This window comes from Bubalus kerabau, chromosome 6 (assembly GCF_029407905.1).
Source record: "Bubalus kerabau isolate K-KA32 ecotype Philippines breed swamp buffalo chromosome 6, PCC_UOA_SB_1v2, whole genome shotgun sequence".
NCBI lineage: Eukaryota > Metazoa > Chordata > Mammalia > Artiodactyla > Bovidae > Bubalus > Bubalus kerabau.
This window is the reverse complement of record NC_073629.1, coordinates 94,126,196-94,145,630: the sequence shown is the minus strand read 5'-3', so window position 1 is coordinate 94,145,630 and position 19,435 is coordinate 94,126,196. Positions and strand designations below refer to the sequence as shown.

Here is a 19,435-nt window from a genome sequence, read left to right as displayed (position 1 = left end):
ATCTTATATTTTTCCTTTTAATTAACTAATCAAAAGAGAGACCTCATTATTTAATAGTTTTGAAATCCACAAGGTCTGTCTTGAGGAATTAAGGCAGTCTTACTATTTTTTTGTATCAGATGTTTCCTGAAGTAGTTTCTTGAGAAATATATTAATTTCTCAAGTAACTACTAATTCATGTCATCTAGTAACTTACTAATTCATTCAACAAATAAGTTATCTGATGCATTTTTTGGGACTTTAGGCCCTAAGTATAAAGGATGCCTGATCGATGAGGACTTCATTTTTTATCACTCCAGCAACAGTGGAAGCCCCAGTCTCCTCCTGCAGTAGACTACAGTTGCAATATGTAGTCAATCCCCAGTGTCCCCCACCTCCCCACTTGCTAGACATGGGTAGACCACTGCTCAGAAAGCTGAAATGCTTCTTTGCCCTGACCCTGGTGACATAGTAACCGAGTGAAGCTTTTACATATAGAAAACAAACCAACCAACAAATTATATAACTAAGTCATGGGAAAGTGACTGAGTATGCCTCTAGCTGAATATTGCATAGATGACTAAATACATCAAGAATGGAGAATATAAGGAAGAAAATTTAAAAAATTAGGAAGATTAAAAGAAAGCCATGAGAAGATTAGGAAGAGCTAATGAGTATCAGCATGTGATTCCTCAAAGACTCCTTAGGAAGAAGTCTGTTCTTCTGTATGATACTTAGAAGTGTTGCCAATCTCCTACTACATATGTACAAATGTAGCTTATTGTAATTCCCGTAATTGGGAAAGGAGATTTGTAATCAGTGCTTCAGCATTGTTGTATTGAGATGATGGTATTTTTTTTTATTGTTACTAGTTTTGTGTCTTAATTGTAAATTATCATTGACTTAATCTAGTGTGTGGTTATGTATATATTTGTACTAAAAGAACTTTTGACATAAAAATTTCCAGATTTAGACTTTGACAGTGTTTTGTAACTTGAATAGGAAACATCCATTTTTCTTGGTGAAGCAAATGTCGGTAAAATTCCCTTGTAGTGATATTGTTAATATGGTTTTGCGTTGGAACTTGAGAACCAGGAGGGATGGATAGGCTATGAGGTTTTTTTGCCCCACTTATGTGGATCTTAGACAAAAATCATTTGAGAACTACTAACTTGCCTTGAATTCGTAGTCTTGAGAGGGAGACGGCCATCTAAACAAGTAAAACTTATACAGTGGATAATTGTAATAGAACTGTATAGAGAATGTCATGTGATTATATCAGTTGTATTTTGGGATATGAGGAACAGCTTCATGGAGCAGTGGACATGTGTCCTGGCTCTTGTAGTGTTGGTAGGAATTTGATAGATGAGAGGAAGAGAAGGGTATTCTCAGGAGAGAGGACAGCATGTATTAAGAAAGGTAGGCATGACCGACTACCACTGGTGACATTTCTTCTCTGAACCTCAGCTTCTTCAACAAAGATAATCTCTTTTCTCCTTACTTCATAGAATCATAATAATGATTGTTTTCAAAAGACTTAGTATTTATTTATGTATTTAAAATTATTTTTGATTGCACTGGGTCTTCGTTGTTGCACACAGGCTTTGTCTAGTCTTGGTGAGCAGGGGTCACTCTCTAGTTGCAGCATGCGGGCTTTTCATTGCAGTGGCTTCTCTTGTTGCAGAGCACTGGCTGTAGGTGCTCAGGGGCTCAGTAATTGTGGCTCATGGGCTCTAGAGCACAAGCTTGGTAGTTGTGGCACATGGATTTAGTTGCCCTGCAGCATGTGGGATTGTCCCAGAATAGGGATTGACTGGTGTCCTGTGCATCGCAAGGTAGATTCTTAACCACTGGACCACCACTGGACTAGTGAAAACACTTTATAGATCGAAGAGTTAGACAGCTGTTAGATGATGAAGGTGTGGACCTACATCTTGGCTCTTGTAGCGCGAGCTGTTAGTCTCATTATTACTTTTTTTTCCTTTTCCTCATTTGAAAGCCTTCTGTGTCTCCAGGGAGGCCTGGCGTGCGTGGGGTCGCAGAGTCAGACATGACTGAGCGACTGAACTGAGCTGAACTGTATCTCCCCTAGGTAGTGTCATCTCAAGACCTCTCTTAACCTCCTTTCAGTGCAGTTGTTCTTTATTTTTGTTGTTCTTTTCTTTTGTTGTTCCTTCAAGGTTCTGGTTTGTGGCATCTAAAGACAGGAGCAGAAGAGAAGATACATGTTTATATACCTAGCTTTAATAGCAGGAAAAATTCTTTGTTTATGTATAACTATTTAAGCTATGATCCATGTCATTTAGCCTCAGAGCAGTGTCATAATCTATGGAATATAACCCTTCAGCCAAAAAGTCATTTAGTAATAACTCAGAGTCCTTATTTGCAAAATTTCTGGACACCTGAAATAGAACAGAGTTCACAGATATATTTCTTAAAATTTCTTTTTTATTTCCTATTTACTTCCCTTTATCTACATCATAACTGTCCCCCTGCCTTTCCCCTGAAACCCTTCTCAAGATGCCCTTTCCAACCCAGTCGATCACTGTTAGTTAGATGGTAAAACCTCAGAAATGTAAGACTGCATAGGGAAAGGGTGTAGGAGCAGTGGTGAGAAGTTACATTATGACCAATTTTGGAAAAATAAAAATGTGTGTGTACATGTGTATGACTTTCCCTGGTAGCTCAGCTGGTAAAGAATCTGTCTGTAATGCAGGAAGCCCCGGTTTGATTCCAGGGTCCAGAAGATCCCCTGGAGAAGGGATAGGTTACCTACTCCAGTATTCTTGGGCTTCCTTGGTGGCTCAGAAACCACCTGCAATTCGGGAGACCTGGGTTTGATCCCTGGGTTGGAAAGATCCCCTGGAGGAGGCCATGGCAACCCGCTCTATATTCTTGTCTGGAGAATCCCCTATTGACAGAGGAGCCTGGTGGGCTGCAGTCCATGGGGTCTCAAAGAGTCGGACATGACTGAGCGACTAAGCACAGCACAGCATGTATATTTTCATTCATAATTAATATAATTTTAATTATATGTATGCTGCTGCTACTGCTAAGTTGCTTCAGTCGTGTCTGACTCTGTGCGGCCCCATAGTCGGAAGCCCACCAGGCTCCCCCGTCTTTGGGATTCTCCAGGCAAGAACACTGGAGTGGGTTGCCATTTCCTTCTCCAATGTATGAAAGTGAAAAGTGAAAGGGAAGTTGCTCAGTCGTGTCCGACTCTTAGCGACCCCATGGTTACAGCCTACCAGGCTCCTCCATCCATGGGATTTTCCAGGCAAGAGTACTGTAATTAAATATAAAAGGTCTATTATAAAGTCTAATATAAAAGTCTATTCTTACTAGTTTGAATACATATATTGAAAAGTATGACTATCATTGATAAAATAGACACTGATTTTTGGTTATTTTGAAATATTTGAAAAGCACAAATGTGAACACAGCTCTTTTTTTTCAACATTTTCACAAGTTTTTGCTTTTTTTTCCTGTTATTTTTAATAACTGATACTTTTAAGGACTTCCCTCATGGTCCAGTGACTAAGACTCTGTGCTCCCAAAGCAGGGGACTAGGTTCGATGCCTGGTCAGGGAACTAGATCCCACATGTTGCAACTAAAACCCAGTCTAGTAAAATAAATAAATAAAAATAAATCTTATTTTTTAAAAAATAATAATTTGATACATTTAGTAGACCATAGAAAACATTTATGTAAGCCATGAAACATGGTAAACAAACGTCTAAAAACCAGCATCCAACGTAAGAAATAGAGGAAAACCACTGCCAGTTTTTCCTCTGTGTGCCCCATTCTTCTATGCTACTTCCACCCACCCCCACTGTCCTTTTTAATTTTAAATCTTTCCCTTGCTCTTCTCTGTAGGTTTACTATAACATATTGTTTAGTTTAGAAGTAGCTATATAATCTTCTGAAATTTGCTCAGTCATGTCCGACTCTTTGCGACCCCATGGACTATACAGTCCATGGAATTCTCCAGGTCAGAATACTGGAGTGGATAGCCATTCCCTTCTCCAGGGGATCTTCCCAACCCAGGGATCAAACCCAGGTCTCTTGCATTGCAGGCTGATTCTTTACCAGCTGAGCCACAAGGGAATCCTAATCCTATGCCTGTATAGATGTTTAGTTGAACTCTTGCTGCATATACAGTTTTTGTTTAGCTTAGATTAACTTTATTCTTAGCATTTTACTGTCTTTAACCAACAAGGATCTATTGTGTAGCACATGGAACTCTGTGTTATGTGCCAGCCTGGATGGGAAGGGGGTTGGGGGGAGAATGGATACATGTATATGTATGTCCCTTAGCTCTTCACCTGAACTACCACAATATTGTTAATTGGCTATATCCAAATACAAAGTAAAAAGTTTGAAGTTTGAAAAAAAAAACCAAAAACAGAAAAACTTAGCCCAAGCAAACTCAAAGGTATTTGATTATAGCTCAAGAAAACTTGAATTCTGAACAAAAATTATTACTCTACTACTGGAGAAATTCATTTAAGAATTCACATAACACATATCTAAGTAAACTTTTTTCCCAGAAATGAAGTTTAGAGACAAAAAATAGTTTTGACATTGTATCCTTCTCACACATATACATAACTGAAATTGAATAACTTTTCTCTGTTTCATCATTTCAGAATAAAATGTGAAAAAGATACTTTGAAGACTGGGTTCCAGAGTTATTCATAAACATATTATTATGTAATTATCTATATAGTTGATATACCATAATTTGCTTGCCATTTCCCATTTTAGAATTTGTATATGTATTTTAGGGGGGAGGTTAGAAAAACTGTGAATAAGTCTCTGTGTAAATTCCTTTGTTAATATCTCTGGTTATCCCTCCCCCCTCTTTTTTTAAAAATTTTTCTTTTTTGTTCCTGGTAAATTCTTAGATGAGGTCCTGGATCCAGGGACTGGGTGTTTTTAAGATTGCAATTAAGTCTTTTATATCCAGAGAAATTGTGACAATTTATACTTTGAGCAGCAGTATTTGAGAGGACCAATCTGGATATACTTGATTTGAATGATTCACAATGTCAGGATTTTATCCAGTTCCAGAAAACACCATGTTAACAAAAAAAATTAAAGAGCTGTGCTGTTCTTTCAGACTGGTGTTATTTTTCCTGTTTTCCATAGGGTGTTTTTTCAGCCAGTGTTGAGGGACCACGTCATTCTGCCTGCTGTACATGTGATAGTTAATTACAGGGCTTAGTTATCCTGTCTGATCACTCCTCTTGAGAATTTATCTCTTCTGTGACTCAGTTGTCACCAGTAGGGGGTGATATTTAAATCTGTATATTCAGCTCAGTTCTTTCACAAAAGCATTTTTAGTTCCTTTTCTGTACTTGCCTAAGCAGACAGACTTTTCACAGCCATAACAAATTCCCTTGAAGAAATAAGTCTTTGCCTTGTCTTCTTTTCAGTCTTGTTAGTGAGATCATGGGAGTATTAATTCCTATTTCATTTTTTATTTTCTAAGTTTTTTGGGACAGTTTCAGACTTACACAAAGTTGCAGAAATAACATGAATTTTCATATAGACATTCACCCAAATCCTCCAAATGTTAGCATTTTATCTTCTGTGCTTATCTGTGCTATTTCTACACACACACACAGACACACAGACACACAGACACACACACACACTTAGTTAACGACTACTTTAAATCTTGGAGTTTTTTTTTTTTTTAAACCTCAGCTTCTCTGTCTTCCACCCTTTTTCCTCCTTCATCTGACAGCACTCTATGGAATAGGGAAAATTAGAATTAAATATGTTGGTTCAAGGCCTAATTCTGCTACATTTTTAACTCGATGAACTTGGGTGCATTGTTCTTTCTGATCTCCAGTATCCTCATACACAAAACAGCGTCTATTACACCAGCTCGACAAGTCCGCTGTGAGGGCCAAATATAGGTCAAAAGGATTCTGTAGGAATGCTGGTCAATCCAGAGAACACTCAAGTATCTAGGAGAGTGCCAGGCATTATGCTGCTGCTGCTGCTAAGTCGCTTCAGTTGTGTCCGACTCTGCGACCCCAAAGACGATAGCCCACCAGGCTCTGCTGTCCCTGGGATTCTCCAGGCAAGAACACTGGAGTGGGTTGCCATTTCCTTCTCCAGTGCGTGAAAGTGAAAGTGAAGTCACTCAGTCATGTCCGACTCTGTGCGACCCCATGGACTGCAGCCCACCAGGGTCCTCTGTCCATGGGATTTTCCAGGCATTATGCTAGGTACTGGGAATTCAGAAATCAGCACCTGTTTCCTGTTTGGTCACTTACTGCATCTTGTCAATTCTTCAAATTGTTTTTCACTTTGGATTTTTCCCCCCATTTTCTTTGCTTCTGCCGTAATCCACAGCATTATCACCACTTGTGTGAGTCACTGTAACTACCAGCTGGTCCCCAAGTTGTTTTTTGGCATTTATGTCAGTGCCAAACTAATAATTGTTCTGAGGTATGGTACAGTATGGGGCTTCCCAGGTGGCTCAGTGGTAAAGAAACCACCTGCCAGTGCTGGGGCTGCGGGAGACTCAGGTTTGATCACTGAGTGGGGAAGATCCCTGGAGGAGGAAATGGCTACCCACTCCAGTATTCTTGCGGGATAATCCCATGAACAAAAGAGCCTGGTGGGCTACCGTCCATGGGGTCTCAAAGAGTCGGACAGACTGTAGCAACTGAGCACGTGGTGTGCGTGGGTGCGTGCATGGTGTCACTTCAGTGGTGTCAGACTCTTTGCCACCCTATGGACGGTAGCCCACCAGGCTCCTCTACCTATTGGTTTCTCCAGGCAAGAATACTAGAGAAGATTGTCATTTCCTTCTCTAGGGGATCTTCCTGACCCAGAGATCGAACCCATGTCTCTCACATATTATAGTGGAAAAGATATAGACTTCATAATAAAAAGATCTAGGGTTACATAGTGTGACTCTGGGCAAATCTCTTTACCACTATTCGAATTTGAACACTTTCTCTTTTAACAGGTAAATATCAGGGAGTGTGCTAGGTGCTAAGGATACACAAAAAGGGTTAATATGTTCCTTGAACTTGAAGAGCATCATGATCTAGTAGGGTAGACAGATACTGTCATAAGTAACTATGGTGTAACAGAAATTATAAAAGAAACTGGCTTTGGAGTCATATATAAAGAGCAGCTTATGTAGTGGTAGAAGCACAGCCTTAACTCTGGAATCAGATTGCCTGGGGTCCAATCCTGGCTCTGGCACCTATTAGCTGTATCATCTTGGCAAATTAGTAAGTCCTTAAGTTTCAGTGTCGTCATCGTCATAGAATAGGGGATACTGGTACAGTTTTAATAAGGAAATGAAATTATGTATGTAATGTACTTAGCATAGTTTATTGCATATAGTACCTAGCATATATGAACAAATAAAGCCCTATGATTATGATATTATTTTAGTATAGTGGTTTAAGAGCTTGAGAATACAGGTTTGGCCTCATTTTTTAGTTGGAGTTCCAGTTTATCAACATGCTGGCCGTGTGTGTGTATATCTATATGTTTTTTTTTCTTTAACCTAAACCTCAGTTTTCTTATTAAAATGTATATTGTAATGGTGCTTGATTGATAGAACCTAGAAATTCAAAGAGCTCATGTATCTAAAGAGCTGTGAACCAGGATCAGAGACAGCGTTTCATGAAAAATGTGTGTGTGTGTGCGTGTGTGTGTGTGTGTGTGCATGCGTGCTCTGTCACTACAATGATAGCTCTTGTCATTTTTATTCTTGCTCTGCCTTCTGCCGGCTCTTTTATCTTTCACAGTAAATTAATCTTTCTGAGCCTTAGTTTACCTGTTTTGTTCAAAGCGGGTTGTTTTGAAGATTGCAAATGTATATATAAAGTTGCTGGATTGTGCCTGTCACCACATAGCTGTCATTCAGTACATAGTAGCTAATAGATAATGGTGCAAATTAATCTCCCAGGTGCCGAGTCTAATTAATTCTGCCCTGGAAATTAGGAAAGGCATCATAGAACTAGTGAGGTTTGACTGATTGCTGAAGGATGTGTCAGATTTTGCCACAGAGAACTCAATCTAAAAAAAGTTTCAGAGATGTGAAAATGCTTGATACAGTGCTTAGGAAGAGATGGTTAATAGTAGGTTGCATTAGGGAGCATTCAGTTTAGTGTATCTAGTTAGTAACATGTTTAGAGGGAGAAGGAAACAGTAGAAAATGAGGCTGGAAAGGAAGGCTGGAGCCAGTTAGTAAAGGTTTTGAATACCTTGTTTAATGTTTATATTTTATTCTCTAGGTCTCTTTTCCAACTTCCTACAGCAGAGGAAACTTGATTTCCTGGGAGATAGAAAAGGGATTTACTTGAAACCAGTGTTAGAGATAGGAATTTCTTGGTAATTTTGTGTTTTATCTTAAAATTCATGCAGTTTTTGCCTTTTACTTAATACATTTGTTTCAGTACAAAAATATCTTTATTTATTAGTTACATAACTTGGTTCCCTTTCCCCCAACCTCCCATACTCTTATCCCCTCAAATAATCTTTGAGTGTGTTTGATGTTGTAAACACACTCACTCCGGTTTCTTACCCCTCCACCTGTGTTTAGAGTGCTGTGCTTAATGCAGTGCCCCTCTGTCCAGAACCTAGTCCCCAGGGAGCCCCAGCAAATATTTAAGCTTTACAAAAAAACAGAAGGTAATATTTGGAAATACAGTTAAACCATATAGCCCATTCCATTTATTTAATTATGAAGTTCATTTATTCTATAAAATTGTTTTCTTTAGTTAAAAAAAAAATGTGTCAAGTTAATACTGTAGTTTTAATCCCATGGCACGCTCCTGCTTGGGAGCTTCTTGAAATGTGTTCCAAGCATGAGAACTGTGGTTATGGATGATATGGAGCCTTTGAAAATTTTTTAGAAGAGTGATAGGATAAAAGCTATGCAGTGAAGGGTTGGATTGGTCCAGATTGGGTAGAAGCCATTTCAATTAATTAAAAAGAACTTTCTCATTTGTTCTTCCTAGAAATTTAGTCTTTGAACTGTGTGGGTTACCTTATGATCCAAACGAAATCAGACTTGACCTCCTCTCCCTCCTGCTTTTTTTCTAGTAGGAGCTTTGTTTTTGCCTTGCCTGGAGTGTGCCTAATTGGTGAAGGGAAAAGTCTCCCTGAGCAGGAATTTTCAAGAGATGAATTGTTTAGACACCGAATTTCAGCTTCTGCTTTATCCTTTCTTTGTTTGTCCTGTGCTGCTGTTGTCTGTTTAAAAATAAAGGGAATTCCCTGGAAATCCTAGTGGTTAGAAAGTGCTTTCACTTTTCACCATAGCCCAGGTTCAATCCCTGGGTGGGGAACTCATGCCTTGATGCAGCCAAAAATAATAATAATAAAATTAAAATTACTAATCTGTCAATACTTCTGTATTAGCTAAAAATACTGGAATTTGGGGAATCACAGATGAGAGTATAGTTTTTGGAGGAGATCTCGGATAACCTGAGTACAGTTCTAGTTTTGTCACTGGCTTGATATTTATAACCTCTGTGTTGTTTTTCTTTAAATGGAGATGATTTTCCTTGTTCTCATCACATAACTGCTTTCAGTATCAGGCGAGATAACATGTTTAGAATTTGTATATAAAGTTGAAAGATAGTATATTATGCTGGATAAGGGCATAGGCTCTTGGAGCTACATTTCCTGGGTCTGAATCCTGACTCTGACCCTTGCAAGCTGTGTTTCCAGGCATACTGCCATTATTCTGAGTTCTTTTGATCCTATTTATCTCATTGAATCCTCACAACAACTTTATGAATAGGCATTATTATTATCTGCATTATAAGATGAGAAAACTGAGGAGCAGAAAGTTTAGATAGCTTGTGTAATGTCACACAGTTAGTAAATGAAAAGTTGGGATTTGCACTCTAGTTCCAAAGCCCAGGTAATTAACTATTAGGCACATGTACTTCCCAATAGAAGAGCAGCTGACTAGAACAGTCTTTTTATGCTTGCTAATAGGAATTAACATAGAGATAAGGTGAAGTTTTCTCTGAAAAGGAAAAATTCGTGGGGGTGAAAAAATTGTTTTTGTTTGTGAACATATTTTATCAATTGGAGAAAATTTTTTAGAATAATTAATTCAGTATTCTAAATGTTCATATATTACTTCCTTAGGTTTGTTCTGTTAAAATGACGTCTAAAAATTATGTACTCAGAGAGTTCATGTCTCATCTCTGACAGTTACCTAACTTTCATTCATTTTCTTTTGTAAAATAAATAGATTATTTTGAAACTTACCAACTGAGGTCAAAGGGTAGCTTGTTTCATCTGGGTGATGAATTATAGACACTTAGAAAGATGGTACAGTGAAGAGTAGAAAAAGCAGGAAGAATTCATACTTACAACACAGGAAGTAAGACAGAAAATGCAAAATTCTATGATGCAGAAGTTGAATTTGAAGAATTACTTCCTCTGAACTTTTCTTATGTGTTCTAGCTACCTCTGGCTGCAGAGAAGAGGTATATGACCTTTGTTACAGATGGTCCTATGCCCAGGTAAAAATAAAAGGTTTATTAACATGGAAGAAAAGAAGAACAAATTTCATGGTTGGTAGCTCACAGCCTCTGTTACATTGGGCCAACCATTTAACTTTTGTGAAGTCTGTTTTCTCATCTTATAAATAATATCTTTGTTGTCCACTTTACTCAGTTATTACAATATCAAATGTGTCCATGTGAAAGCACTTTGTAAACTGTAAAATATGTAATTTTAAATAACTTTTAATTCTAGAAATCACATGGTATATAGAAAATTAGATTTATTCATATAAGATCAGTTTAGTTCAGTTCAGTTGCTCAGTCATGTCCAACTCTTTGCGACCCCATGGACTGCAGCATGCCAGGCTTCCCTGTCTATCACCAACTCCCAGAGTTTACTCAAACTCATGTCCATTGAGTCGGTGATACCATCCAACCATCTCATCCTCTGTCATCCCCTTCTCACCCCGCCTTCAGTCTTTCCCAGCGTCAGGGTTTTTTCCAGTGAGTCAGTTCTTCGCATCAGGTGGCCAAAGTATTGGAATTTCATCTTCAGCATCAGTCCTTCCAATGAATATTCAGGACTGATTTCCTTTAGGATGGACTGGTTGGATCTCCTTGCAGTCTAAGGGACACTCAAGAGTCTTCTCCAACACCACAGTTCAAAAGCATCAATTCTTTAGCACTCAGCTTTCTTTATAGTCCAACTCTCACATCCATACATGACCACTGGAAAAACCATAGCTTTGACTAGATGGACCTTTGTTGCAAAGTAATGTCTCTGCTTTTTAATATGCTGTCTAGGTTGGTCATAACTTTCCTTCCAATGAGCAAGCGTCTTTTAATTTCATGGCTGCAGTCACCATCTGCACTGATTTTGGAGCCCAGGAAAATAAAGTCTGTCACTGTATCCGTTGTTTCCCCATCTATTTCCCATGAAGTGATGTGACCAGATGCCATAATCTTAGTTTTCTGAATGTTGAATTTTAAGCCAACTTTTTCACTCTCCTCTTTCACTTCCATTAACAGGCTCTTTAGTTCTTCTTCACTTTCTGCCATAAGGGTGATATCATCTGCATATCTGAGGTTATTGATATTTCTCCCTGCAATCTTGATTCCAGCTTGTGCTTCATCCAGCCCAGCGTTTCTCATGATGTACTTAGCATATAAGTTAAATAAGCAGGGTGATAATATACAGCCTTGACATATTCCTTTTCCTGTTTGGAACCAGTCTGTTGTTCCATGTCCAGTTCTTTTTTTTTTTTTTTTTTATTTTTAAACTTTACAAAATTGTATTAGTTTTGCCAAATATCAAAATGAATCCGCCACAGGTATACATGTGTTCCCCATCCTGAACCCTCCTCCCTCCTCCCTCCCCATACCAACCCTCTGGGTCGTCCCAGTGCGCTAGCCCCAAGCATCCAGTGTTGTGCATTGAACCTGGACTGGCAACTCGTTTCATACATGATATTTTACATGTTTCAATGCCATTCTCCCAAATCTTCCCACCCTCTCCCTCTCCCACAGAGTCCATAAGACTGTTCTATACGTCAGTGTCTCATTTGCTGTCTCGTACACAGGGTTATTGTTACCATCTTTCTAAATTCCATATATATGCGTTAGTATACTGTATTGGTGTTTTTCTTTCTGGCTTACTTCACTCTGTATAATAGGCTCCAGTTTCATCCGCCTCATTAAACAATCTTTTTCATTTACTTATTTTGAGGACACTTTTGCCAAAGATGACTGGATATGAATATATCTATCTTGGCACAATTTCTGAATGAAGTCAAGTGTGTCTTTGTCTTTAGCAATCATGTCTGCTAAAATATGCTGCACTCCTGTTTCAATATCCTGGAGTGCGGAAAGCCCTTTCACATTGGGTTTAATATAAGACAGAAGACTCAGCTCCCCTGGATTCTCCAGCAGTGTCCTGGCTGCTCCTTCTAATCCCAGCTGCTTTGCTCTCTGGGCTTTGGTGCCTTTGCTCCCAGTTTTATATGGCGCTGACACGTGTTCTAGTTCTTCAAAAGTCTTACAGTTCAGCAAAGCTTTTAACAGGCACTCAGACATCTTCCCCTCCTTTTTAATTTTTTGGATTGTACTATGAGCCTTCTTTGCAACAGCCCGTAGCTCCTCTAGAGTTTGTTGAACTTCTCCAAGGAATCAGCATCAAGATTATTAATAAGCTCTCTTCGATAACATATAATGAAGGGAATTGTGTTATCATCATTAAAGAGACAGATAATATTGGCACAAACCCAAAGTTCAATATCAGTTCTCTCAGATAAAACCTGTACTATGTCCCAGTTCATTTCCACCTCCTCAATATTACTGATATTTTCTGGAAGCCTGACAGGCTGCCCCTGAGGACATGTTTCCGTCTTCACTTTCTTCAAAGGGGGCTGACCACATGTAAAGTCGTCTTTGTTCTCCTCTTCCTTGCACCCACCTTCCCACATGGCACTAGTGGATGGTATCTCTGTGCTATTATTTCTGCTCTCTAAGCTGCTGGCTTTGTTGGCTTCTTCATCAGTTTTCAGCTTTTTAGTCCTCCGAGCTGAAGGTGACTGAGCTGAATTTTTCCGTTTTGTCTTTGCTGTTTTCAGAGTCTGCCCAGTCTCCAATTTGTTTTTGTCTTCTAAATCAACATCGGCAATAGCGATAGAGTTATTCAGCTCCTCCTTGACAGCCACGTCTTCTGAGCCATCACTGATCTGCAGCGTGTTCTTCACTCGTGGTACTCTCTTTGGTTTGGATACCTTGGAAACAGGTGGCTTACGGCTTCTAGGGACTTTCTTTTGGGGTTCTCAGGCACTGTCCTGCTTATCATCTTCAGAGGCAGATGATAACTCAGAGAAGGAAGAAAATTCATCTTTGGATATCACAGTCTGGACCTTTGCTTTTGCTCTTCTTGGCAATGATGACATCTTCCCGCCCGGCGTGTCAGAAGCTCCGTGTGTCTGTGTGCCATGTCCAGTTCTAACTGTTGCTTCCTGACCTGCATACAGATTTCTCAAGAGGCAGGTCATACCATATAAAATAACCGATAGCAATTTACCCAGAGTTAACGACTGTTAATATTTTGATGTATTTATTTCAGTTTTATATTTATAGTTTTGTAAACTAATTTTTGTGACCTCTTTATTGATATATAATTCACATACCATTCAGTTCACCCATTTGAAGTGTACCAAATTCAGTGGTTTTTAATTTACTAATAGTTGTGCAAATACACAATCAATTTCAGAATATTTTCAAATATTTCAATATTTCCGTTTCAAAAAGAAGCTATGTACCCATTAGCATTTTCTTCTCATTTTCCTACAGCTCTTCCTCTCCATTAGCTCTAGGCATCCACTAATCTTTCTGTCTGTATAGATTTGCCTATTTTGGACATTCCACATAAATGGAATTCTGCATTATATGGTCTTTTGTGACTGGCGTCTTTCATTTAGTATAATGTTTTTGAGATCCATCTGTGATTCCATAATACAATGGAATAGTATTCCATTGTGTAAATATACCATATTTTGTTTATCCACTCATAAATTGATGATATTAGGCCATTTCCACTTTTCATCTATTATGAATAAAGCTTTTATAAACATTTATGTTCAAGTTTTGTGTAACTTACATTTTCATTTCTCTTAAGTATATACTTAGTGGAATTGCAAGGTTATATGGCAATTGCTAGATTTTTAAAAAAAGTGTAATTTATTTATTCTTGGCTGTGCTGGGTCTTTATTGCCATGTGGGCTTTACTCTCGTTGTGGACAGTAGGGGCTACTCTCTAGTCGCAGAGCCTGGGCTTCTCATTATGGTGGCTTCTCTTGTTACAGGCTCTACGGGGCACGGGCTTCAGTAGTTGTGATATGTGCGTCTCCTGGGCTCTAGAGGGCAGGCTGAATAGGTGCGGTGCATGGGCTTAGTTGCTCTGCAGCAAGTGGGATCTTCCCAGATCAGGGATTGAACCCATATCTCCTGCACTGGCAGGAGTCTTCACCACTGAGCCACCAGGGAAGCTCCTGCTGGATTGTTTTCCAAAGTGGCCGTACCATTTTACATTTCCACTTGCAGGGTACGAGAGTTCCAGTTTCTTCACATCTTCACCAACACTTGTTTTTATCTGTCTTTTGGTTATAGCCTTAATAGTAAGTGTGAGATATTACTTCATTGTAATTTTGATTTGCATTTTTCTGGTAACTAATGATGTTGAATGTCTTTCATGTGACTCTTGGTCATTTGCATTTCTTTGGAGAAATGTCCATTTAGACCTTTGCCTGTCTTTGAGTTGTCTTTTTATAATTGAGTTGTAAGAATTATTTGTATAATCTAGATACAAATCCCTTAACAGATACATGATTTGCAAATATTTTCTCCCATTTTTTGGGGTTTTCTTTTCACTTTCTTGATGATGACCTTTGATGCAAAAGTTTTTTTGTTTTTATGAAGTCTAGTTTATCTGCTTTTTTCTTTGGTTGTTTGTGCTTTTGATGTCATATCTAAGAAGTCATTCACCAATTCAAAGTCAGGAAGGATTATACCAATGTTTTCTTCTAAGAACCTAATAGTTTTAACTTTTACCTTTGGGCCTTTGATCTATTTTGAGTTAATTTTTATATGTGCTTTGAGGAAGGACCCCATGTTCATCCTTTTGCATGTAGATGTCCAGTTATCCCAGCACTGTTTGTTGAAAAGCCTGTTTTTTTTTTTTTCCCATTGAATTGTCTTGACAGCCTTGTTTAAGTCAACTGACCATAAATATGAGAGTTTTATTTCTGATCTTTGAGTTCTGTCTCGTTGATTTATGTGTCTGTTTTTATGCCAGTACCATACTGCTTTGTTTACTGTAGCTTTATAGTAAGCTTTAAAACTGACAAGTGTGAGTCTTCCAACTTTGTTGTTCTTTTCAGAGATTGTTTCAGTTATTCTAGGTCCATTGTATTTCCATATGAATTTTAGGTCAGTTTGTTAATTTCTGCAAAAAAAAGAAGCTGGAATTTTGGTAGGGATTGTACTGAATCTGTAGATCAATTTAAAAATATTATCTTCTGATCCATGAATATGAATGGATGACTTTTATCAGGTTGAGGAAGTTCTATAAACTATGTATTTTAAAAAACTTACCTTGTATTATGAATATTTTTGTATTTGAGTAATATATCTTTGAACTATAATTTTTAACAGCTGCATATTATTCAGCCATTAAAAATGTCACATGTGTAGTATCAATTTAATATGGTTAAGAGTTATGTTCCTGAGTCATATTTTTTTTTAAGATATTTTTATTTATTTATTTGGCTGCATCAGGTCTTCGTTGTGGCAGGGATTGAACCTGGGTCGCCTGCATTGGGAGCTTGGAGTCTTATTCACTGGACCACCAGAGAAGTCCCCCTAAGTCAGTTTTTAATTTGAAGTTACACTTTGTCAGTTACTATGTGTAGAATACTTAGATGTTACTTTTCTGAGCCAGTTTTCAGTTATGCAAAAATGAAAATAATGCTTCACTACTTAGTAAAGTAGGGGTGAGGAATGACTGAAATAATGGATCAGATCAGATCAGTTGCTCAGTCGTGTCTGACTCTTTGCGACCCCATGAATCGCAGCACGCCAGGCCTCCCTGTCCCTCACCAACTCCCGGAGTTCACTCAGACTCACGTCCATCGAGTCAGTGATGCCATCCAGCCATCTCATCCTCTGTCGTCCCCTTCTCCTCCTGCCCCCAATCCCTCCCAGCATCAGAGTCTTTTCCAATGAGTCAACTCTTCGCATGAGGTGGCCAAAGTACTGGAGTTTCAGCTTTAGCATCATTCCTTCCAAAGAAATCCCAGGGCTGATCTCCTTCAGAATGGACTGGTTGGATCTCCTTGCAGTCCAAGGGACTCTCAAGAGTCTTCTCCAACACCACAGTTCAAAAGCATCAATTGTTCGACGCTCAGCGTTAAACTCTCCACAGAGTCATACAGAAAGCACCTAATGGATGGTAGCTGCTATAATTATATTTTAGTTATATTACTGTTATTAGGGACCTTGAAGAGTGTTTATTTCTGTAATCAAAACCCTTATACTTAAATCTTTGTGCTTATTTGATTAGTTCTGTATTCCTCAGATTGGAATAAACTGGGTTAACCTTTTTCTTTTTTGAGGGTAACACATATAGCACATTCTTTCCTCCAAATAAACTGATCATATTTGAACTGTTAGGTGGGATGGGAATTTTGTGGGAGGTCAAGTTGGAAAGTAAATTGAGGCTAGATTTTGGAAGGACTCGGGCATCATCAGTCTAACAATATAAGATTTTTTTCTTTTGTGTTCAGGCCCATGCATCCCACTGATGTTTTGAGCAGTAGAGCATCCTGGGATGGTAATTTAGGAAGATTAATCTGCTGTGCCATCTTCCCTAACCATCCTTGACTGATTAGGATACCTTGCTGTATGTTTACATGACTACCCAATATATCCTATACTATAGTATTTAATAGACTTTTAGTAAAAATGTGTTTAAATGTTTCTCTTCTCCTGCTTCTTGAGAACATGGATCATATGGTGTATTCCCACTGCCTAACATGGTATCTTGCACATGGTAGACACTTGAGTAAAAGTACTTGTTGAGCAAGTAAATGAATCTTTTGTTCTCTACTTTTCTGGAAACTAACTTGTTGGCTTTGGTTTTCCCTTTGTTTCTTCCTGGGATCCAAGGAGGAGGCATCTCCTTATTCCTTACTTGATATCTGCTTGAATTTCCTGACTACTCACCTTGAGAAGTTCTGCTCAGCAAGACAAGATGGAACATTGTGTCTGCAGGAACCTGGAGTATTCCCACAGGAGGTGGCTGATCGGCTACTTCAGACCATGGCTTTTCATGGTAATAAATAAACAGAGGAAACAAAAATTATGCCCTTTTAATTAGCATTGGATTTTGAAGTGCTGCTGTGGCCATTTAATTATTTTCATAGAAATAACAGAAAAGCCTAATTGAGGAAAAGGAATTAATTTATTTTTGCCTACCTTGCTACTTATGGCATAATTTAAATAAGCATTTTCTTTTCTAACCTGGCAAGCCCTTTTTTTTGTTTGTTTCTTCTATTTTGTTGTTATGAGAAGCTGTTTGCATGGCAAAAATAACTACTCTCCCAAAATAGCAGTTTGGAAGTCTGCTGGTCTAAAATACCTTACAGGGTTATTTGGCAGCAAGAAAATCAATAAATGTCATAATGGAAAAGCTAGTTTATGCTTTTGATCTTTGAAACAGGAAATCATAGCTAATGTATTACTTCTGTCTTCAAAAACAAATTCTGAAAATAAATTGTGAAAGATTTATCTGTGAAATTCTGATTATGCACAATATATTGAGAATTTTGTTACCTATGTATAAGTTCTAAGTTGAAAGAGATTCCATCCCTTTATATATTTAGGGTGTGTAAACTCTTACAAGTAAGAAATACAATTTTTTCCACAACTATAAAATAGAATAAATATGGCAATAGTGATAATTATCATTTATGAATTGCCTCTTCCATGTAATATTAATGCCAGGCATTTTATACTTTTCTTGAATTTTCTCAAAAACTTATAAGGTAGCTATTTTTGTCCTATTCATATACAGATAAGGAAACTGAGGTTCAGAGAAGTAACTTGTTAAGAGTCACACTGCTAGTAAATGATAGAGTCCTGGTTCAAATGCAGATCTGTTTTATTCTAAATCAGTTTTCTTTTCACTGCCACACAACCTTCCTACTCCTACATTAGAGGTATTCTTGCTCCTGGATAGCCTATAATGGTATATACACTTTTGCTGTGACTTTAATATATATACCCACACATACATTCAAATATGTTTATAGTTGTTATATTTTATTAAATATAGGGACTATAAGGGACTTCCCAGGTGGCTCAGTGGTAAAGAATCCACCTTCCAGTGCAGGAGATGCAGGAAACTCGGTTCAGTCCCTGGGTTGGGAAGATCCTCTGGAGGAGGAAATGGCACCCACTCCAGTATTCTTGCCTGGAAAATTCCATGGACTGGGAAGCCTGGTGGGCTACAGTCCATGCCAGTTGCAAAGAGTCAGACACGACTGAGCAATTGAACACACATATACAAATACATAAATTTATTATATGTACTTAAAGTCACAGCAAAAGTATATCCCATTATCTGATATATATGTGTGTGTGTGTGTGTGTGTCTATAGAGAGAAACAGAAGACAGAGCACACACAAATGCAGATAGTGCATTCGAAGGAAGGGTGGGAGGAAGAAGATGTCTGCATTCCTTGGTTTTCACTAAAGTTGCTCAAGTCTGTAGTCTCTTTGGATTCTTTGAGCTGCTGAAGGAATGAGGGTAAATTTCAATAGGTATTACCCACATTTAAGTTAAAGATCCCTTACAAATGAGATTTAAAAGGTTATGCTAGTGCTAGCATTTCTTTCAGGTCTCAGTTTAATGATTACACTTAGCAAGTTCAGTTTAAGTATTTGTACATATAACTAGTCTTGTAAATCAAAAGAATAAATGTTAACTGAAGTTTTAACTTTTCCAGATTCCTTTGGAAATATAACTATTGTTAATTAATAATAGCAGCTAACATTTGTTGAATGCTTATTATATACCAGGCACTGGTGAATGCTTTGTATGAATAAAATAATGAAAGTAGTTTTTAAGTACATAAAACTAAATAATTGTCTTCCAGAGTATGTCTTTGAGAAGCTATATGCTTGATCAGAATGTGTTTTCTACCAGTTTTCTTCAAACTGAGTTCAAATGAGAAACGTGAGGATCAAGAGAAACAGTGTGCTGCCCCGTTTGTGTTTCCCCCATGTGATTACCTGTCTATTCATCACATGCACAAATTATTGAATCTCTTTGTAAAAATCATATCCACCTTCAAACAGTCAAGAGTGGATACCGCTAATAGTACTGCAAAAGAAAAACCTCTGGACTGCT

The 19,435-nt window shown here is 38.1% G+C and overlaps 1 protein-coding gene across 5 annotated transcripts in view; it reads left to right on the top strand.

The window, feature by feature from the left end:
- ZYG11B (zyg-11 family member B, cell cycle regulator) overlaps window positions 1-19,435 on the top strand; it is a 79,913-nt gene that overhangs the window by 11,879 nt on the left and 48,599 nt on the right. For 3 of the 5 annotated variants that reach the window (XM_055585869.1, XM_055585868.1, XM_055585872.1), the window contains exon 2: window positions 17,191-17,356. The exons of 1 other annotated variant lie outside the window; for it this stretch is intronic. In XM_055585869.1, coding sequence (XP_055441844.1) covers window positions 17,191-17,356 — 166 coding nt within the window. Of the gene's footprint in view, window positions 1-15,801; window positions 15,890-17,190; window positions 17,357-19,435 lie in introns of those variants that run through there. One more of the 5 variants, XM_055585870.1, reaches the window with a different exon arrangement.